This window comes from Oreochromis niloticus, linkage group LG1, assembly GCF_001858045.2.
Source record: "Oreochromis niloticus isolate F11D_XX linkage group LG1, O_niloticus_UMD_NMBU, whole genome shotgun sequence".
Taxonomy (NCBI): Eukaryota; Metazoa; Chordata; class Actinopteri; order Cichliformes; family Cichlidae; genus Oreochromis; species Oreochromis niloticus.
Window position 1 is genome coordinate 25,576,267 of NC_031965.2, and position 22,767 is coordinate 25,599,033.

The window sequence follows — 22,767 nt, forward strand, 5'->3', positions numbered from 1 at the left end:
ACTCCATGCTTGCATTTGCAAACACACCAGTAACAGTCACCTGTGTAGCTGTGCAGTTTGCACCTCTTGTGTGCCACCTCCACTCCCTTTGTTCACCTGATATCACTGTTTGTATTCTTCTTAAAATGTCCAGACCATCATTGCAACTGAATAATCATGCATAGGATTAGGGCTGCCACAAACGATTATTTTGATAGTCGACTAGTCACCGATTATTTTTGCAATTAGTCGACTAATCAGATGATCATGCATCCATTGGACGTAAAATGTACAGCTTATTGCACCAGCATGCGTCTGCTCTTATATAACTATCATTAGCTTACAGCTTGAAGTGTTTAAGGTATGTGCTAACTAAAAATAAAGACAAGATGATAGTTTATTACACTTTTAATGAAATTTGCAGATTGTTTCAGTGAAGTTTAATAAACTCAGCCGTCTGCTCCTTGCTATCTAAAATATAACAGGACACCGGAGTATATTCTCGAGCATCTCACACTTCTGATAATCAGTTGTCTGCTTGACGTTTATTCATCTGTGCAAAAACTATAACTTTATTCCTCAGCCAAACCAATTTACTCAGGAACAAATAAAATACTAAAAAAAAGCCAAACAATAACATTTTTAAGTTATCTAAGTGACTTATATTACATGTTTAACCTGAGTAGCGAAAGATGGCGGTGAGTTTGAAAACGATTTGCCGGGAGTCCGGTGTTCTCACCGACTCTAATGAGCCTAGAACCCCGGCTCGCTATCGAGCTGGTCGTCTCCGAAAACGTCAGAGCGCTTTTGAAAATATGTGGTGTCTTGATAGACTGAGCAGATATTTGAGGTTTACACAGCTACATTCTCACCTGAAAATATGTTAAACGTTTATTTTGTGACCCAGAAAGAATAATAAGAGTAATATTAAAACTAACTAGCTGCTGCCATTGTTGACAACTGCGCTGGGCCGCGCTATGAATTCTGGGACACAGTTTCTTCTTCTTCGGGGTTTAACGGCAGCTGGCATCCTTGTACATGCAGTGCTGCCATCTTCTGTTTCAGTCCGTTATTACACTCTTAAATACTACTACTTATTCCTGCGTCTTTTGGGATCTTACAAAGCTTCAAACGACGCGTCGACTATTAAATTAGTCGTCGACGATTTTAATAGTCGACGTAATCGTGACTAGTCGACTAATCGTGGCAGCCCTAGATAGGATGTGATGTCATAGGTTTGATGTCACAGGAGGAAAAAAAAGATGAGGTTGTGGTGGATGAATGGTTCAAATTTGAGTGTTGAAGTGGATGGGATGAGAATTGGCACCTTCAGATCAGACCCCAGGCTGTAAAAGGGTGAATTACCCGCTCTCAGTTGAGACTGAAGCAGATTAGTCTACCTGTCCTCACCTGTGGCCACAACCTGCAGGTGTTGAACTAAAGAATTAGTAGACAAACTTTCCCCAGCTATAGTGTATGGGGTCTGTTAGAGATAGAGTAAGGATCTCAGTCAGTAGAAACACTGCTCCTCCATGTTGCGGTGTTTGATGCACGTCCTATGGGCTGTCCTCGGACAAGCTGTTGAGATTGGATCTCTCAGCTGGACCATTAAAAACGGTGGAGACTGGGAACAGGGAGGTCTAGGCATCTCTGCTTAGACTGCTGCTCTCAAGGCCTTCAGCAGGAAATGAGTGGATGAGAAACGCTTAATTTGTTTCTCAAAAGACGAGTGGGTGTTTCAAGCAAAAGTAAACATGGAAATATTTGTACTTCCATGGCCTGTTACATTTTCATTGTAAAAATGTGTTTTCAGAAATGGAAAAAATACCGTATGTTATTAGAATTAGGAAAAGATTCGTGTTTCTGCTAAAACAGAATCTTTAACGATGTTATTTCTCTATTAAAAAGCATGACTAATCAGTAACAATGATGGTCCTGGGGCAACACCTAAATATTGATATGATATTGCAGGAAAAACACACACACTTTTACATCCTCTTTTTTCTCTCCTCCGTCTCCCCTAAAGCATCCCTGTACCTGTACAGTGTTTCTGTAAATAGACTAACGCATGTTTTCTCAAACAAAATATCAGAGTATTTCATTATGAAGAGATATTACGTGTATATTATAATAGATATCATATTCAGCATCTGCTTCATGCTCCACTGCATCATTATCATTTGAAGCGACTTTACACTGGCAACTTGTAGCAGGATACTGGTGATGGGCAGTACTCTGTATTTTTTTTCGTTTGTTTGTTTGTTTTTTTGTTGAACAGGACAAGCTGATTCAGATTTTATGAATTATGAGGGAAAGGTTTCTGGAACAAATTTTTATTTGTTGTTTTTGGGGTTTTTTTGACAAGCTTACAGATAATAAACAGAGGAAGCCTGACATGTTCTGAGTAGACACTGAGCTTTCATTTGTGTTAAATGAAGTTACATCTTTGAATTCACAAGTCAGCATCCGCAACTGAGTAAAACGTTGGTGTAACACTTTCTTTATCCAAAGTTTTCCACTCAAGTCTAATGACTGACCTGTCGTCTATAAATGTTGCCTGTTTACATGAGTGCTGACTGCTGCCAGCTGTGGGGTCATACTAACTTGTTGGTTTTTAAGTTTTAACGATGGTTTGAGGCTTATCCCATGTGTGCTTTACTCCTTGTTATCTCCTGTTGTTAACTTTGACCGTGTTAAGTCGGAGGGAACGATTACGAGGCGTGTTTTGCATCGGAGCATTCACGCGTCGCATCAGCTCAGATATAGTTTAGATCAGGGGTGTCAAACCCATTTTACATTTTGGGCTACATATAGCTCAATTTGATATCAAGTAGGTCAGACCAGTAAAACTATTGGCTAAAAACATATGGGCTTACAGTTGAAAAATAAAGGTGTAAATTACAGGAAAATCACTGGCAGTTCATTACCTCCCAGTTACCTACTTATCATTTAATTAAAAAAACAGACATTTTCTGTTAACTTACAATATGTTTTTATTGTAGACCAAAAAACACACAAAAAATACCAGAAGTTTCTATAGTGAAGCATGAAAAAAAGGTTTTCTGTTATGTGATGGAATACTAACAATAATAAGAGAGTCCAAAGTTTATGCCCTTGTGAAGATTTCACATTTTCCAAAGCCATACGAGGGGCCTTCTCTGGCCCCCGGGCCATACGTTCACCTCCCCCGCTTTAGATGATATTAGCCTTTTTAAAATGAGGATTTTGAATCAGACACTTCAAATGTTTCCCATCCTTCAGTGTTTGATATCTGATGGTGGCTTTGGTTGTTCTGCATCATGTGTTTTTCTCATCAGGTCATTTGTTTGTATTTATGTGTGTCCTTTTTTCCTGTCATTATGAATATCATAGATTTATAATTTATTATGTATGATAAAGGCATATGTTTTTAAAATAAATACTACTACAAATCCAGTATTGTCTTCACTAAAGGAGGGTTTTTCCCTACAATCTTTGACCAAGCTTTGTGAGCTCTGATGGATGGAATATAGTCAAAGGTAAAATCAGAGGATTCATTTTACTTACAACAGTCATAGAGTCAGTAAAGGGTCATTCAATATAAAATCAATCAAATATGAAAAACGTTCCCACTTTGACAAACTTGTTTTGGATCTAATCTGAAATGTTGAAACAATGATATAGAACGTGTGAATACCAGTGAAGTTTCTCCGTTTCACAGCTGTAACGTACAGTACTGTATGTGCATATTTACTGCATTTAAATAGCAGTCCTCTAATCTTCTTGACCACTTATGGCACTTTAGATGTCAGTGTCAATGTTGAAAAGCCTGCTTAGCTTCTGAAATCAGATGAGATAGAGTATGTCCAGAGCACGGCTATGAGATGAGCCTGGTTATCAAACAGTTGGTAAAACAGAGATCTTTCATGCGATCCACCTAACCCAAATGGTAAAAGCCTTGAAAATGTATTTATATATATTGTATATATTTGCAGGACCTTTAAAATCGTAAAATTGAATATACTAAATTTATTGTACAAAAACTTAGTGTAAACAGACTTATTCCAGTATACAGCAGGTGCTTGATAATGTACTGCGAGGTATTGAGAGACCACACCATGTCACTGCAAGAATCAGGATTCAGCCACAATGAAAATGGCCTGTTGATATTAAATCAAAGTCTTGAGAATAAACACAGATGTAAATGTATTTTATTAAAAGCTCAGCGTAACACCACGTAAGCCCACCTGTTTTAAATCCTTTAATTATGACATTGAAGCTTGTTCAAAGCTCAATATGTAAACAAAGAATGTACAGAATTAAGCAGTTTTACAGTGTCGTAGTTGTTACACCTGTTGTCAGTAAACTAGACCAAGTACATCAGTTATTTGTCATGCAAGTGCCTTCACAATCACGTGAAACTCATTTTTCACTAAAATCATCCTGCACTGTGAAGCGTGAATGAGTAACATGTCAGGAATGTTTTGGCTTGGTGGATTTCTGCCACACATTATCATGTAAACCTAAGAAAAAACACATAGTGAGTAAAATATCTCCTGACTAGAGGTACACGTCTAAACGGTCTAAGCAGGAAGTCGACTATAAAGCTTTGTCCCAATAACTAACAAAGAAGTAAGGAATGTATCATCCTGCTTCCCTCCTGTTTTCTGAGATTGTCAAAGTTCATCACATCTAAAATCACAATGGCTCAAAACCGACTTTTAAAGCATCAAAATATTGCACCAAACTGCATTTCATTATAATTTAAAAGCAAATCTTAACAATGTAATACTAAAGTCAAAGTTTCAACATTCACGGAAATCAAGTGTTAAAAAGTAAAAACAAAAGTAAAGCAGGGCCACTAACCAAACTATCATCTGCCAAATATTTACAGCAACAACAGCTGAAAATGTTTGTTCAATAAGTCTTAATGGCACAAAGCTTATTTTATCTTTGTTACATTACTAGATCTGACTTCTTGTGGTTTGAACAGTCATTATTTGAGTTCACATACTTTTGTCTAATGTTCATAAATTAATTACATGAAAACAACACAGTGATTAAATGATCAAAACGCTTCATGACTGGCTGAAAACCAAACAGTACATCAGCATAATGTGTTTGTATGCATTTCCTGTTAATGGTTATTTAAACTGTAGCTGACTCTAAATGAATATCGATAAAGACGTTTGGCCTCAACAACAAACCAAAGGGAGCTCAACACGCTCTAGTTTAATGAAATGCATGCAAGCAGCAATTAATTTTTTTTTAAGTATCTTCCATCTGCCAGCGCATCAACTGCAAATCCAACACTCAATCAGACAAGAGGTTTTAAATACAGAGGCTTAAAACAGAGCCAAATCACGCAGATTAAAATATTCTGATATTTAGTTTTGCTAAATATCAATATTAAATTGTTGGAAACAACAGGACAACACAGATTTTGGTTGCCTTTCATATATGTGCTTACATAGGTACTAGTCAAACCCTCACAAAAGCCTATTCAAAAACTGGAAATATTTCTAGAGGACACAAAGAGCTGATAAACCAAACTATAAAGAAGCTTTTTTTCCCACCACACCAAAAACAAACAAACATGCATTTTGATTAGGACTCTCAACGTTAACGCATTAACGTGTCATTACGATTAATGTGATTAAAATTTTTAACGCAATTAACCCATTCGGAGTGCAGAATGGACAAACTTTGGACAAACTGCCCGAAATGCATTGACAGAGACATTTCAGGGATTTTGAGTCATTCTGCAATTCAGATGGGTTAATTGCATAAAAAATTTTAATCACTTTAATCGTGATGATGGATTAATCTGTGTTAATACTGACAACCCTAATTTTGAACCGTAAGTAAAAAATGTATTTATTTCAATTTCAAGTTATTTTCTCAGAAGTTAGTCAAAGATTTTACTCATGGATGCCAAAAACCGTTTGTTGTCCATACAGCTTCCATACATGCTTGTTGTTCAGAGTTTTTGTGACTTAAGTTATTGGAAGTCAGCTGCAAGTCAATAGACTGTGCTCCGTCAGCCAAACACAGTCTAGCGTTTTTGCGTCCCCTGTAAATCTTTCAGGTGTTGTCTGTGCAGCACTTCTCTGTCTTGGTTATTTTCTATGAATGTTTCTAAATCTGCTTGTGTTTTTTCTATTTACTTGTGCTTTTACACCTGCCGTGTGTTGAACTCTCTCTGATGCTGCTGCTACTTGCGTATGTGGATGTATGAAGGAAAGTCCGCAGTATCCACAATACCGTTGAGACCTTAGCACCAAAATGATTAAGAACAAAGCGATGTTATCAGTTATAAAACCACTTTAAGTCACTAACGCGTCAGAGTTCATGAGAAACACTTGAAAATAGAATGTCACAAAACACGTGTGATTTTCACTGTCAGCATAAAGTGAGTCACTACCTATCAACCAAGTCTGAACCATCAAGAGGGACAAACATGAAGCAGCTCCCAGCATTAAAAATCCACTCTTATATATCAATATATCTATACATCAATTAAGTGTACTCAGCTGTACTCTACACAAATAGGAAAATATGCACATTAAAAGTCGAGTGAATCTGAAATAAACTTTCATCTGATTAAACTACTGAGTTCTTGGCATAAATTTGTGTGTCTGTGTGCACACACAGGAAATGACTTATTATATACGTTCACACCATTGGTCACTTTACCTCAGAAGAACAAGACTATCTTTTCGACATGTCCGACTGTAGTTTGATATCTATGTATAAAAATATGGGTACATCTTATACAGCATGTATTTAAAGGGGCTGCATCAAAGTATGGCTTTGACATACATTTGGGACTCCTCATCCTCAACTAAACTTATGTATTACAGACGTATCCATTGTTTTTACATTTGTTATAAAGTATCTTACTTGTAAAATACATATTATTGTACTGTCTTAGTAAAAGTGGTTTATAGAAACGTGGAGGAATAAGCCACACAGTGAAACTTAACATTGCAGGAAAGTCAGCTTCCATCCTGAGAATCTGTATGAATCCATTTCATGTTATCATTTACATGTGTCGGTGTTTAATCCTCAAGTGACCATGGTCCTTTAGCCACTAAAATGACCAAGTGTGGTCATTTATGACCCTATTATATTATATGCAAGAACTCTTTTTTTTTTTTTTTTAGGGCTCTGTTAGTGCTTATCATACCTATGCTCTAATATCATTCAATAATGCTTTTTTATATTGTTTATGCAAAAAAACAGACTTTATTGTCCGTCTGTTACTTCTATTGAAACTATTTTCTTTGTTTCAATAATACTCGAAAAAAAAAAAAGATTCATTTTAAACCTTGAGGTATGTTTGTTTTACAGCATGCCAATTTTAACTCTAAAATATAGGGGAACAGAACATTTAAAAAGGAACTGCAGAAAACTCTAGATCAAGTAACTAACAAATTCATAGTATGGAACATTAAAGTAATCCCAGTATAAATATATTCCTACTCGGCCTCTTGAAGTTTAAACTTTAGAGGTGAGAGGCAGTGATGGCTTCAGTTTTGTGTTTGTTGTCTAGAGTCATTCTGATGTAGAGGGTCTTTTTTCCTGTTTGTGTCCTATCGTGAGCGAGCCGAAAAGCAACGCATGTACTCAGTGAGCCAGGGGTTGAACTCAGGTTGGACCACTTTTCTGGCCTTGTCCAGGTCAGCAGACTTGGCTCTCCGCCGCTCAGACCGCTGAGTCTGGATCTGACGCTCCACCTCCCGCCTGGTCTTAGCACGCAGAGCCGATTCATAGATCTATCAGGTAAACGAATGTACAATGTAACAACATCCTGCTGAAGCTTCTGTATGTACCTGTCAACAAACCCACTATGACAGTAAAATAACCTCATTAGTCGAAGCCACTGGGCCAACGTTGTGCGTCTTCCTTCCTGCAGTGTCTGCATCCTTCTCCCCCGACCCATACAAGGCGAAAGGATGCCTGCTCTCCTTACTGTCGTCTCTGGGCAGTCGAGATGGTGCAGGCCTGACCCGCTGTGATCGCCGGGGTTGCCTCAAGGACTTTGAGGGTTTACTCTGCTGTGGTCGGGGTCCCTCAGGGTCTCTCTCTATAAACAGAAAAAGCAAACAGGCTAAAGCACCACCAACATGGAAGAGGAACTCACAAAATAAACCAGAGGCACTATAAACTATCTATGGACGTTGCTTATAACAGAGAGTTAATTAACTTCAGTTAAGACTTCTTTACAAAAAAATTACATGATAATTACATTTTGGCTTTGGGGACTGGGTCACTCCAATGACTCTTCGAATGATGTTACTGACTGACCAATCAATGGCATGCAGTCTGTTGACGTCGGGTTTTTATACTGTGTTACGTTAAGTATGTTTTGAAAAATATTATAATTAGAAAATATAACTTATCTAGGATTTCTTACATTTTACTCTATAAATTCATTCACAGTTTTTTTTTGTTATTGGAGTAAAATAACTGATTTAGCAAGCTAAACATGATTAGCTACAATTATTCATTATAATTTTATTGTTTGCTAAAAGCAAAATACAAATTGACTTAACTTTAATCAACTTTCAGTTCATCATTTCATTAACAATGTTTATTATAACGCTTTTTCGTTTATTTATTTATTTTTAATTGACTCAGAAACTGTTAATTACTTAGTACCTCTGTTGCTGGCTCTCTGCTCCTCTTGTAGTACCTTTGTCTCCCTCATAGCATCAGACGCTGGGCCGAAAGAGCAAAGAAAATCGTAAGTTACAGAAAAGTATCAAGCATGTATGCCTACAATGCAGTAATAGGGCCACTGAAAGAAAAAGAAATAAAGGAGCTGGACAGGAGGGCTGAAATTTGGAGAATAAACTTGACAAAAGACGCATTAGTGGTTTTTTTATTGGCCAGTTAATGAGAAAACTGGCAAATATAGCAAACCTTTTTAAAACGTAAAAAGACAGTAGTTTATGAAAAAAGGGAAAATTTAAAAGAAAGAAAGAGCAGGCGAATTTAGTAATAAAAATATGTCAAATTTACACGACGTTTTTAAGATAAACGTGAACGACAAAATTATGAAAAAACTACAGTAAAAGTGGCAAATTCAAGGACAAAATAACTAAAATATTATTATTATTTTTTTAAATATTTATTTTGCTCTTTATGTTGCCAATTCATTTTTTTCTTATAAATTTACCTGTTTTTTTCCTAATACATTTGGAACTTTAATCCCAGCCCTTTATTATTATTATTATTATTATCATTATTATTATTATTATTATTCTCATTATATTTTCGGTGGCTTTAATACATAATATTTAATATGATACATCCCAGTATGTTATTAAGGGTTTTATACAGGTTACCATGAAGTGCAGACTGTGCAGCAGGCCCTGTGTCCTCCTCCTCTTCTTGAATAGGAAGCCTGGGTACGGGCCCCGAGGTTCTGCTCTGCTCCTGCTGTGTGTCCGTCCTCGCACCCCCACACTCCTCTAGCTCAGCCTCCGCGCGGCCACCGGTATCCTCCTGGTCCCGTACCTGGTTCTTGCTTGGAGGAATAGGAGGACTTCTACCTCCCGAGTCCGAGTCAGTATCGGAGCCGCTCCAGAACCAGGGGTTGTGCGTGTGTTCCAGCAGCCTGCGGGTCAGCCTGTACTTCAACATCTCCTCGTAACATTTAGTGTACGTGTCCCATTTGGGATCTTTGAACTTCTTCATGTACTCCGAGCGGATCCTCTTCGCCACCATCTTGCTCCTCTGAAAACTCTTTAAACTGAAAAAACAGCTTGTTGTTACTCACGCAGAACACGTTGTTATAAGCCTAAACAGCCTCCACGCCCCTTTACACACAGCTCCGTGTTTGTTAGCACCGCCAGACATTTAAAAGATAATGGGGAAGCCGTTAAAACCAATGACGGAGCAGCACAAGGGTTTCCCCCTCCTCTAAGGAGCCCGCCTACATCCTGTCGAAGGCGGATGCAGGCGGGGGGCAGTTTGCCTCCTTGTGTTAGGAAAGAGGGCAAAAGACAAATCTGGGGACAATTACATACTAAATGATCTATTTTTCATTCATTTAATCCGCGTTTCATTTTTTTTTTTTAAATGGCCTCCGGTAAAAACTGTTACAACGTTAAGAGCAGAAAGTGCCTGAACGCGATGACGTCAGTGCCACCTTCTCCTCTGATTGGCCGCAGAGGTGTAAACTGCTCTTGAATATTTCAATTTACAGGTCGGCCGCAAATCAGTGTGAAAAAAGGAAACAAGAAACAAAAAAACACGACAGGCTGTGAAACGCATTCAGCTACAGCTCTACAAGCTTGTCCTCACTGCTGAAAAATGCTGCTTCCATAGTCCAGCTAATCAACACATGCGTACAGAAAGCACAAGTGTACCATACGCCATTAGGCTATAACTGAGAATCAGTGAGCTGGCTATATATTGCCTGTAGCTTTTATAGCTATTACCTCCTCATGACAAATGCGTTATTTATAGACCTCCATTATTAATCATATGGCGCTAATACTGACACACGGCAGCGATAATCGCCTGTCAGCGCCCGCAGGTGAAGCGCAGTAAACGTTAAATGTCACAGACCATCCATCGTCACTACTCAACAGCAGTGCGCGCCTCGCACGGAGAAATTCGGGGCTGTAACGGTCTAATTTTGCGTACAGTAAATATACTCACACCGGGGTCGGATTTCGCGGAAGCAGAGCAGAACAGATGGCGTTCACAGTGCCGCTGCTGTAATCACACACGGGACTGCGTCTCCGAGTTTAGCTCCGCCCACCTGAAGACGTTTTTAAAAAGCCAAACACACCCGCAACAGGTGGCCCCGCGCCGGGATGTCTAGAATGCAGTCTGTGCGGCCATGGAACATGTACAAAATGGCAAAAGAGGATGAAAATACAGTTTGTTTTTGTTGTATAAAATATGACCCGTTTAGGCTTCAGTGATTACACCTAGCCCGACGTGTTAATTAAGATAAATGGTGCTCTGTAGGGGGGAAAACAGGAAACATGTTATCTTACAATAGGCTACTCGGGTGCTATAAATGATGTGCGCGCCTGCAGCCTACTCCCAAACCTACATCTACAGAACCTGTGAGCTTATAGGCATATAAGGTATAATCCTGCGGAGAGGACCCACTGTACCCGGGGTCTGGTTGTGTCTAAAGATGGTCTGGGGGCCGGTTGGTGAGCTCCTATGGTCGTGCAGGGAGGGTGTCAGGTGTCCGATATGCTACTAATCCAGTCAGTCTAAAAGGCTGAGCTGCTGCTGCTGCCTTTGCGCATTCCTGGCAAGTCAAACACCGACTGTCTGCAACTGCTCGAAGGCGTCGCCCTTCAATACCTCTTTCACCTAGCAGCCCCTCCTCCTGCCTCTCATCCATCCAAATATGATCCAGACATTCGTGCCAGCTCGCATTTTGATGTCCATGAATGCGCCCTGCACCTGGTCTTTCGTGGAACAATTAGCCGCACTATGTTTCCTTTAGTGGTTATCCCGGTTTATTTCCCTCAGTTCTTGCAGGATTTGTTGAATACTGAAATATTACATTGTTGGCGTAAGGCAAATTTATCTTTTAAGAGATAAAAATGTTTTTATCGTCTGATTTCCCTGCGCTTTTGTTTGTCATCCTCTGCCACTACCGGAAAAACAAGACCAGGGGCAAAGTTACCAAATAATGGACTTTAATAAATTATCAATATGTATATACACTTACATTCACATGTGTTGGGCAACATGTTGTTCTTATTTTTTTATTAAAGTTTTTTGGTGGATGCATGGTTCAGTGGTGGTTTTCACAGCCTTTCTCCGTGCAACACAGACAACAGACAGCCATAAAGTATGCACATTTTTGAAAGGATTAAAAAATGCATATGAATGTCAGCAGCGCGGACAGACAGTCCATCGACAGCAGAGTGTTGTCGTGCCGCAGAGGTCGATCCTCCTCCTTGCTTGATCTCCAGGCGGCTGGTGGTAAAAATGATTGAGATGATGGAGAAGCTGGAGAAAAAGATGGAGGATTTAGAAGCACTTCCTGTGGACAATGCTGGGGCCGGCCTCGTCGTACTCCTGCTTGGAGATCCACATCTGCTGGAAGGTGGACAGGGAAGCCAGGATGGAGCCACCGATCCAGACGGAGTACTTCCTCTCAGGAGGAGCAATGATCTGGAGGAGGAAAGAGCGGATTAGTAAAGTGCCGGTTTCTATAAGTGAACAAGCGTTCAGTGAAATCGGGTGCGTATTTGCCAATTTATGCGTAAAATATTTCAATCTTCTTGTAAACTCTGAAGGTTTTGCTTCTCTGATTTGAGTTCAATTTCAAGTACCTTGATCTTCATGGTGCTGGGAGCCAGGGCAGTGATCTCCTTCTGCATACGGTCAGCAATACCAGGGTACATGGTGGTACCGCCGGAGAGCACATTGTTGGCGTACAGATCCTTACGGATGTCAATATCGCACTTCATGATGCTGTTGTAGGCAGTCTCATGAATACCAGCAGACTCCATACCTGTTCAGATGAGATGAAAAAGTGTTAAGAAATGAGTACCCGGTATGTACCAGTAAGTCTATTTGGTGGCAAAAACTTTTTTTTTAAAGAACTGATTCTTTGAAGTACCGATGAAGGAAGGCTGGAAGAGGGTCTCGGGGCAACGGAACCTCTCGTTACCAATGGTGATGACCTGACCGTCGGGAAGCTCGTAGCTCTTCTCCAGGGAGGAGGAGGAGGCAGCGGTGGCCATCTCGTTCTCGAAGTCCAGAGCCACATAGCACAGCTTCTCCTTGATGTCACGCACGATCTCACGCTCGGCTGTGGAGTTATAAGTTGATAAGTTATTATTCAGAGTGCCAAAAGCGTGAAGCGTGAAATACTAATGTGCGTAATAACACGGATTTAATGGGCTAAACTACACAAATTCTTCGCTGTTGTGAACATGTACACATCTTATTTTCACTCTATTTAAAACAATATCTTTACTTTTAAGTATCAATATACGCGCATGTGGGCATTAATAGGCCTCACAAAGTGTGACAATTATTTGCTGCGCCTTTTTATCTGTATGGGTAAATCTTTGATCAAAGCATGTCATAGCAAATTATCCCAAACACGTCTTGCTAGAAAATGCTAGTTTCCTTCTTTCTTTTTCCTCTTTCTTTCAGGCCGTGTTGATTATTGTTCAATTGCTCACCAGTGGTCACGAAGGAGTAGCCACGCTCAGTCAGGATCTTCATCAGGTAGTCGGTCAGATCGCGACCAGCCAGGTCCAGACGCATGATGGCGTGGGGCAGGGCGTAACCCTCATAGACTGGGACGTTGTGGGTCACACCATCACCAGCATCCAGCACAATACCTATAGAGAGCCACGGAGAAAATTTAGTAAAGTCCGAGCGACAAAAAAGAAAAAATAAAAGGTTAAAAAATAAGTTTTGTGCGTAAATTTATGGGTAAAGTGGGTGCTTGGGGGTGAATTTACGAGATAAAGTCAAATAAACCTACATGAACAGTTCCAGAAAGGCTGGTCGACTGTGCGTAAAAGTTGTGCGTAAAAGCGTTTTGTTGTGAAATTGCTCCCTCAGTAGTTATTGTCATTTATGTTAGATCGATTGACTATGTCAGTAACATATTATTAAGTAATAAGGTAAACTAGCTATATGTGTTTTATGTGTTTAGTAAGCTATGTTTGTTTATTTGTTTTATGTCAGTCTTACCAGTGGTACGGCCGGAAGCGTACAGGGACAGCACAGCCTGGATGGCCACATACATGGCAGGGACGTTGAAGGTCTCAAACATGATCTGGGTCATCTTCTCCCTGTTGGCCTTGGGGTTCAGTGGGGCCTCAGTGAGCAGGGTGGGGTGCTCCTCGGGGGCCACTCTCAGCTCGTTGTAGAAGGTGTGGTGCCAGATCTTCTCCATATCGTCCCAGTTGGTGATGATGCCGTGCTCAATGGGGTACTTCAGAGTGAGGATACCCCTCTTGCTCTGGGCCTCGTCACCGACGTAGGAGTCCTTCTGACCCATACCGACCATGACACCCTGAAGGGAGGAGAGAGGGCAAGATAAAAGGAAGGTTAGCCGGGGACGTCAACTGATCCATACAGATGTGCGACCTTTCCTGGACAGATTAAAGTCTTCGGACAGACATAGTGACCATTGCGTAAATGTGCCAAATATCAGCGCTAGTCACAGAGACAGACAGAGCAGTTGTGAAGTTGGCACTTCATCTGTTACTAATTTAAAGGCTGCTCCAGGTAAAAGAAGCCAAAAATATTGTGACTGCGCTGATATCAGCTGCACAAGCAGCTGAACCTTTACAATAACTTTTAACAATAAATGTTAAATGTTTTAACAATCCAAAATGTTAATTTATTGTTTTTGTTTATTGGATTTTGCTGTTGCCAATTAGTCCAGGCTGTTATCAAGTCTATCGGTTAATTTTCTTCGCTGTTTACCTGGTGGCGGGGACGGCCGACGATAGAGGGGAACACGGCCCTGGGGGCATCGTCTCCGGCGAAGCCAGCCTTCACCAGGCCGGAGCCGTTGTCGCACACAAGGGCGGTAGTCTCATCGTCGTCACACATGTTGGCTTCTGTAAGAGAGGATAGGAAGACAAAATATTTGAGTTTAAATCACATCAAATCCATAATGTATGTGACAGAAATGAATTACACAGTAAGGCGTTGATTAACTGTATAATTATTTTGCATTCTCATCCTACGTGTGGCGAAAAAGACTAAAAATAATTTCACGGAGCATGAACCTGTTCAAGTCCACTGCTTGCGCTATATACATCTATGGCACATTAACAAGCCATTACGCGTGATGAGTATCCTTTGTAAACGTCAATTAAATCTTATTAAAAGTAACTGATATTATTTTTAAATTGTCTATTGGAATTTGGCTAGACTTGTCCAAGATTTACTTTTTATTTAATCTTAGAAGAAATCAAGGCTCTAAAATAAGCTACAGTTGAACCAAAATTCCTAGTATTCCCATTGTCTCACCAATCCTCCCTCAGGTAAATTTCCTCGTTTTTAAATTGACTTAAAGTAGAACAGCTTAAGATCAGACCAGAAAATCAGTCCAAATGTTTTATCTACCTGTCTATCAGTTTATCAATTATTTAGTCTATTTTATTCCAGATCTGATAGTTTAGGCTTCTCCTGTCAAGCACAGTGTTTGTGTTCTGCCTCCTCAACTGTAAACAGTTCTTCTTCCTTCAGGTCTCTCCTATGGTCTAGCTATCCTCCAGCAGTCGTGTTGCCCCAAATCAGCCTCAAGTCCCCGGTGGTCCTTCCTAATTTTTGCCCCTAAGTAGCTGCAGTGGCTCCCCGGTTAAGGCTTAGTCTAGTGTCCCAACCTGGATGAGTGGCTTCAGGAGTGTCAGGTCCTAGCAGGGTCTTACCTTAGGGGTGTGTCTGCGGCTCGGAGAGAACGACCCAACCAGTGCTGCTGCTGAACCAGCTACAGTCCTTGCTGCTGCCTGTCTGCCTTTTATACCGAACGTCCACCATTCACAAACCTCAGCAATGGCCCCCATCCCGGCCCTCTGCCATATTAGGATACTGACAGGCCGAGGCTGGGGAGTGGGTGGAGGTGGGGTGCCGACGTGAAGGCAAGGAGGGCACTCCATCAATCGGATTTCAGGAGGGGATCAGAAGTGACGCTGCGCGCCCCCGACGTGGAGAGAGCGCGCGCCATATATGGAACTGTCGCTTTGACCTCCCATCAAGGCTCGCGGTCCCACCTCGAGGGCCGTATAAGGACCATGCGGACCACTGGGGGGTGTTTCTAGGGGAGACGCCAATTGCTACCAAGCAGGGTTATAGATTTGTTGCTAGTAGGCCTCATCCAGCCTTAAAATGGGAAAATGCTTCCCTCATCTGAACAGATTTAGGCCACAGTGAGGGCCAGGGCTTGAAGCAGTGACTGACAGGTTAACCAGGAAGAGAGCTGTACAGGGCCAATTAATAACTCAATTAATACAGGTTTATTAAAGGTCAACGGATAAAAGCTGAAATTGGAAATTCTGTATATGAACAGCTAAATATGTACTGCATTATTTCAGCCATCATATGTCAGAATTAACGCTTTATTTCTAATTAATCACATTAATTAGAGTAGAAATAACTTACAGTGTTGCTATAAAAGTGTACTTTTTATTCATTGATTGCTAGTTTAAATGTACTCTTTTTAAAAAACAACACTAAATACTAAACATATTGATAAATGTACAGAGAACCAATCAGAATTAGGAGATTGCAAACTTAACCCCCCCCCCCCCCCCCCCCTTCTCAGTTATAACTGCATCCACAAATGTATTAAAATGCATTAAATCGAGTATCAATACGTGCAATGAATTAAACTCAAAATCGGACATCCTGCAGCCCACGTGGCTTCAAATTCACGGAGCTGTAAGTTCGAAGTAGCCAGCAGCTGAAACCTTATCTGAAGGGGCTACTCTGCTCTGTCAGTGAAGCAGTTGGATTAATTATAACTCTAATGGAGGAGGGGAGCTGGTGCGTGTGTGACAAATGGAGAGTGTGGGCGTGCGTGTGTGTGTACATGCATGTTAGTGTGTATTACTGACGGATGCACCGAAAGGAATGAAAGAGGAGGTGCCAAGGTGGTTATAATAACTCCATAGGAGGAGTGAGAGAGGGTTAGATTAGAGTAGAAACAAAACAAAAAAACAACAACAACAACACAAAAACAGAGATGGATCTAAAGCAGGAGAGAAAAGAACCATATTTATGGTGAACTGATCAATCAGACAGAAAAAAAAAAAATCACAATGGGTCTGGCAGCTCCTGGAATTCCTACCTGAAAGCAGCATATGCAGAAAGCAGGACAGCATTAACATGACTAATTGTTCATTTATTTATTTTTTTTAATATTCAGATCTTAAATCAAGGATTTCTCTGTAGATTATTTGTGTTGACTGTGGCTGTTCGTACACATCTAATTGCAAATATTTTAAAATATATCATGAAGGATAATTAATCAATGATGGACATAGTGACTGATAAAAAGAGGTTGCTCTATATTTTACTTATCGAGTTGGATTCCAATGGGAAGAGAGAAATATTAACACATAGTCTTACATAACCTGGACTGTCATTACAGCTACTAACTATGGCCTGCAAGAGGTTGGAGGTAATGAATTGATTGCCTGTGTAAACAGAGGACTTAATCAGTTAATTTTTAATTGCATTCAGTGATTCATTGGTTCCTTCCTGAACTTAAAATGAATTTCCGCAGCACCTGTGCTCACTGATATGTCAATGAAAAGAGGAAAAGAGGAGGTAGGCTGACAAAATCTTGGATGCCTTGGTGGATGACAGCAAATGGGCAGGGCCTCCTTGGGTACAGGCCGAAAGTAGAGAGAATGCGGATTAGGGAATGTGTTTGCGTGTGGGAGGTGGGGGGGCTGAAGGGGTGGAGGAGCTGCAGAGCAAGGTTGAGCTACTTTTATGCACTTGTTGTGAACCATTTTGGATCCGGGGGCCAGTGAAACACCTAAAATGTAAAGGGATTGGCAGTTGGGGAGCGCGAGAGGGAGACGCGCAAGAGGAGGTCAGAGGGGCCGAGGGGGAGGAGATTAGAGAGAGCAAGCCTGGAGCATAGGGGGAGGAGGAAGATGGAGGTGAAAGGGCGTGTGCAGCAGGTGGCAGAAAAGATGAGTGCAGTTGGTCGGAAGATGTGTGACCGAGGCAGCTGAAGAGAGACAGAGACTTTGGAAAGGGAGAATATTTTGGGGGGGGGTTGTGTGTTTTGAAAAAGTAGATGTAGTTTGGTGACAGAGAGCATTTTGGACACTTTTTAGACATGAATAGGCTGAGGAAAAAGGGTATTTTCTTTGTAAAAGCTCCCTCAGTCTCTGTGGCTGCCTACCTGCTACTTTTCTAGTGAGGCTTTCTTCAGCTGAAAGTTTCAGGACTATCATGGGAGCACAGAGGGCGAGAGTGTCAGGGAACGTGTAAGAATAGCACAAGCTCAGGCATTCAGTAGCTGGAACCAATACTCTTGCTGTACATGAGCGTGCTACCTTTTAAAGTGTGGCAGCATGCTCGACATGTACAGTAGATCTTTCTTTATTTTAAGAGCAAATAGGCAGGACTTGATGTTGGAGATTTAAATGAACTTGCTGTCCATTTTGCTGCTGTGAGGAGTGGCTGAGGATACTGAGGATGTTGTAAGTGGACAGGTAAAATCGAACACAACCATAAAATATCAGCTCTTCTATCAGCTCTTGTTTCCCTTCATTTTGATTCAATCAGCTCATGGAATCACCCTCCAGTGCTCGGTGTGAGCATAACATGAAGATGGTAAAATGTCACCATGTGGGCAGTGTTATGGATGATGATGGGCGGTGTGACAAGCCAAAGACAGGCAGAGGTTGATGCATGGCTACCTATTCAGTGGATTTCTCAAAATTATATTGAGTCTTCTCTGCTTTATGTGACTGGAGAAATTCTCCTGAGATTCCTCCATATGGTGCTTTGGCATGACTGAGATTCAAAATGCAACGTAAATTATTCTGGTTATTTAGTTATATTCCTGTTTTTTGGCCGTGTAAGGCTCTGTGTGGTATTTCCAAGTGACAAATAAAGACTTTGAATGCTGCTGTGTAAGGCCAAGAAGGGTCAGAACCTCTTTTCTTGGCGTTCCTCAAATAGCTCAGTGTAGTCACGTGGGGATCGGTGAGGGGAGCTGCAGCACATGGAGCTGGAATTGGAGACCTGGTCTGGTGCGGGGGAGAACCCAACGTCTATAGTCTTAAGGTGAACATCACTTAATTGAAGCAACAAGAAACCTTAGTAAGACATCAAAGCCTTGAGGAATGCGTTAAAAATATTCCAAGACCAGATATTTAGACTTTATATTAGATTAAGTCTTCCTCATAGTATTATTTGCTCACTAAGGTCAAGAATTAATAAAACTATTCGTAAAATACTTTTTTCCCCAGATGTTTTCAGTGTGGTTCAGTCTTGTGTGTATGTGTTATAAAATCTGTCATTTACAAAGCAGAACTGACAATTTTCGAATTTTAAATCCAAGCCAATGCAGACTTGATTCATCTCGATAGACTCTTTAGCTTCCCCCCAGGTGTAACAAACGTTTTACAAGGATAAATATATCGACTACATCCCCTCAATGCCACGATCTGTCTGTGTGCCAGCAGATGGGACAACGGTCTATTTGCAGCAAAGCTCACAGCACTGTCAACACAACCTACCAGCAGCTGAATACACATTAGTCATATCACAACCATGAGGTTTCAGTCTGGTATGAAGGACTGAACCAGAAACCTGAAGTGAGAGCCTCGCAGCAGGAAGGTAGCTCAGTGTATGAAGCAGCAGTGCCACCTAGTGAGAGTCTGAAACACTGCACAGGCACGCACTGAAACGCAGTTAGGTCCATGAACATGAGGAGAATTACTGCCGTTTTGCGCAAAGTAGTTGGACAACTGAGTTTTTTCGTGACAAATTTAGCTGATATAACATCTGGATTTTTCCCCCCAAGTGTTAACAATATAGGGGCTGTTCACCTGAACTCTTAATATGTGGTGAAGGGATGTCAATGCAAACGAAGGAGCTCGTCATTAACCAAAATAAACCTATCAGAGAGACTTTAACAGTGGTCAAATCACTGACCTGATACATTCAAGAATAAATGCACTTCTCAGTCAGCAACACCAAAAGCCCTGAGAGGCACCTATAGTGGATAACTACAGAATTCTTTCCCCGGTTAAGAAACTGTTTGACAACATCCACCCAAATCTACCCAAGGAGGTCATACAGTGGGCACAAATAGGAGGGTCAGATTCTATTTTTCCAGAAAACATCTAAAATAGATAATTAAAAAAAATATCTGGGCAAATGAAATCAAGATTAACTTGTACCAGAATAATGGTAGAAGGAGAGGAAGACCTCATGATCAGAAGCAGACTACATTATCTGTTAAATCCCGTGGAGCCAGTGCTGTAGCAAAAAAAGAAAGAAATAGGACAAAAATCAAAGACTTTATAAAATGTCTTTAATTTTTAATCATCTATGTTTATTTAAAAAAAGACAATGCATATTAATTAACATGAGCCATTGAATTCATCATGTAAATATGCCACATTTAGCCACACAGGCTCATTTTCATCTGCAGTCACTGGCAGTCTGATGGCACATGAAATGAATCAGCCAAACCAGACATACAGAGAGACATGTGAGCCTAAAAAAAATCATATTAAAGATCAAACATTAAAATTACTTTTATAAACTTTTATAAAGACAAAAACACATTAGAATCAACATTTCATGATTGATAATCCAATAACCACTGTTTTATGGATTTAGATGATAAGTAAAGAATGTTTCTTATTTCCGTGGATTTTATATTCCAAGTTAGTGCAATACTTTTATTAAACTTCTTGAATTAAAGCTGAAAATGTAACCGTCCAGATACTTATGGTCCTAACTCTAAGACGGGTGAACAAATGTTGTGTAATGACAGAGAATGGCAGAGCAGCTGAGACTGCTTGATTCATCATCACATGGTTTTTGCTGGAACTGTAGAGGAAAGTCAATTGACGAGTGGGAGTGTAACAGCTTCTTTGTAAACTGTTTAAACAGGTTTAAATACTAGTGTACTTTGGTTTGTGTTGGAGGTGGGCAAGCTGTGTGAGGCAGGGCTTAAGAGGAAGCACACTCGAAAATATGTCCCCTCTCTCCTCTGCAGCAGCTTTGCATGTGGTTTTGTTTAGGTTTGTTTCTGGGAGCCAAAGAGGCTTTTCTTTTTATATATTTAGTTACTGCACATTTCCATTCAGTTTGTTTTTATTAAATAAATTTTAGTTCCGTTAAACTCTTTTATCTCTGTGGTCTCCCAATATTGTCTGAACTTTCAGCTTTCAGGACTTTCTTCTGTGGCACCAGCTCTCATTTTGGATACAGACAGACACCCTCTCTACTTCTAAGAACAGACTTAAAACTTTCCTTTTCGACAGAGCTTATAGTTCTGGTTCAACTGGATGTTTCTTCCAGTTGAAAAGGAGTTTTTCACCAAAATACTTGCTCATAGGGGGTCGTCAGATTGTTGGGATTTCTCTGTATTTTTGTAGGGTCTTTACCTGACTTACAAACCCCAGCCAGGACGAGGACGCCCAAATATCCATCCTTCCGATTCTTCCCCCAAAAACACACAGTCCTTTTAGATTAGTCATTTTGAGAATGATTTTCTGTACTGAGTTAGGCATGACCAGCTAAAAAGCTGACTTATCACGTGAGTCGCTGTCATTCTACTGGGACTTGGCACCATCTTTATGTTTCTTGCAGACAGTTTTGCCTGATGTATATTTGAGGATGAAGATGACTATTTCACCATTTTGATGTTATTGTCATAATTGGAGGAATATAAATCAGTTTCTTTATTTGGTTCACATTCAGAATTAACTTCCCGATGGTCTTCATCTGCAGACACATCCTCCTCCTCTATGATCAAAGTTGAGTTTTAGAGCTTTCAGGGCTATGACCCGTTTACTTCTGCTACTCATTCGGTAAAACTGACAGGAGAATGTCTCATATGTAGCTGTGTAATGTTGTTAGGACTCCACTGCAGAGATTCTTTATATGTTTTGCTCTTTTGCTGCTGAGTGTCCCCTCAGTGTGGGTGGAGAAAAAGACATAACGCCATCTGCATTCACGCGGTTTACACATGAGGTCAATAGAACCTCATGTGTAGGGAGTGTTGTGCGTGTGGGGAAATGACTTTTTTACTTTAAAACAGGTCAGTTTGACCTGCAACATAAAAAGCGGGTTAATCATTGGTTATTAATCTCTGGTTCTTTTCCAAAGTGGGTCTCTTTGTCCCATCTCCCTCCCCATATTGCCAACCTGTCGTGGCAAACAGCTGACCCTCCCCAAGCCTGGTTCTACAGGAGGTTTCTTTCTGTTACAAGGACGTTTTTCCTTCCTACTGTCACCAAGTACTTGCTCATAGGGGTTCATCTGATTGTTAAGGTTTTCTCTGTTTTCTGCTTTACAATATTAAGCACCCTGGGGTGACTTTTGTTGTAGCTAGTAGCTGTGTATGATAACAAACCACTTACAAAAAATTCACATAAAAACTCACACACACAGAGCAACTTATTAGTATTTTACTTTATTTAACTTTACATAGAAGTATCATAATTTATTGACCACAAAAAAATCATTAAAAACCCACCATGTCATATTTATATCTCGTTATTTACAAGTTAGAAAAAGAAACTTGCAGCTGTGAGTTGTGTGAGCACATAGACCTGCTATCAGCTGGACGTTCAGCATTTAGTGTGGAGTGAATTTACTCTCTAGCTTCTTCAGTTTGGCAAAAAGACATTCAAGGCAACTTTTCAAGTATACTTAGCTCTAAAATGTGGACTAACATGTCACAATGATGTGAAACTAATGTGATATAAGTAAAACTGTTTTTCCTTCTGAAGTGAAAAAAATGATAAAGAAGAAACGTGTCCACAATAAACCACCTTGTGTTCAATATACTTAACATAAAGAACACGCAGAAAATCCACCTGACTTACAGTCTACACGCTGCAATGAATAAATAAATAACAACTCTAAAAGTGACACACAAGATAAGTCACTGCAGATCAATGCCGGATTAATTTCCCCTAAAATCACATCTGCATTAGTCTCAATTATGAGCCACTTCACATCACTGCCTACAAACTGTGAGCTAAATTGTTTGCACCCATCTCACCATTTTAGTATTTTAGCCATTTGTCATAGACAGTTTCCAACGATCAATTAGTTCATAATGGACCAGTG

General features: G+C 40.4%; 2 protein-coding genes across 4 annotated transcripts; both read right to left on the bottom strand.

The window, feature by feature from the left end:
* Positions 1-1,136: 1,136 nt before the first annotated feature.
* On the bottom strand, positions 1,137-10,795 carry ccsapb (centriole, cilia and spindle-associated protein b). 3 transcript variants are annotated; one of them, XR_001225248.2, is made up of 6 exons: positions 10,633-10,795; positions 9,312-9,718; positions 8,623-8,682; positions 7,827-8,047; positions 7,440-7,736; positions 1,137-1,194 (listed from the first exon to the last, which is right to left on the bottom strand). XR_001225248.2 is itself a non-coding variant. In XM_003454484.4 (5 exons), exons 2-5 carry the CDS (start codon positions 9,691-9,693, stop codon positions 7,554-7,556), a joined length of 846 nt encoding a protein of 281 aa, XP_003454532.1. In that variant the 5' UTR covers positions 9,694-9,718; positions 10,633-10,795; the 3' UTR covers positions 6,148-7,553. The 3 variants fall into 3 exon arrangements, 1 of the variants encoding a protein (XP_003454532.1); XR_003219990.1 differs by lacking the exon at positions 10,633-10,795 and having other exon boundaries at positions 9,312-10,619; XM_003454484.4 differs by lacking the exon at positions 1,137-1,194 and having other exon boundaries at positions 6,148-7,736.
* Positions 10,796-11,622: 827 nt separating this feature from the next.
* acta1b (actin alpha 1, skeletal muscle b) lies at positions 11,623-15,513 on the bottom strand. The gene is made up of 7 exons (XM_003454519.3): positions 15,357-15,513; positions 14,404-14,540; positions 13,663-13,987; positions 13,143-13,304; positions 12,572-12,763; positions 12,282-12,463; positions 11,623-12,120 (listed from the first exon to the last, which is right to left on the bottom strand). The coding sequence occupies exons 2-7, from the start codon at positions 14,530-14,532 to the stop codon at positions 11,977-11,979; spliced, it is 1,134 nt and encodes a 377-aa protein (XP_003454567.1). The 5' UTR covers positions 14,533-14,540; positions 15,357-15,513; the 3' UTR covers positions 11,623-11,976.
* Between the last annotated feature and the right edge of the window lie 7,254 nt (positions 15,514-22,767).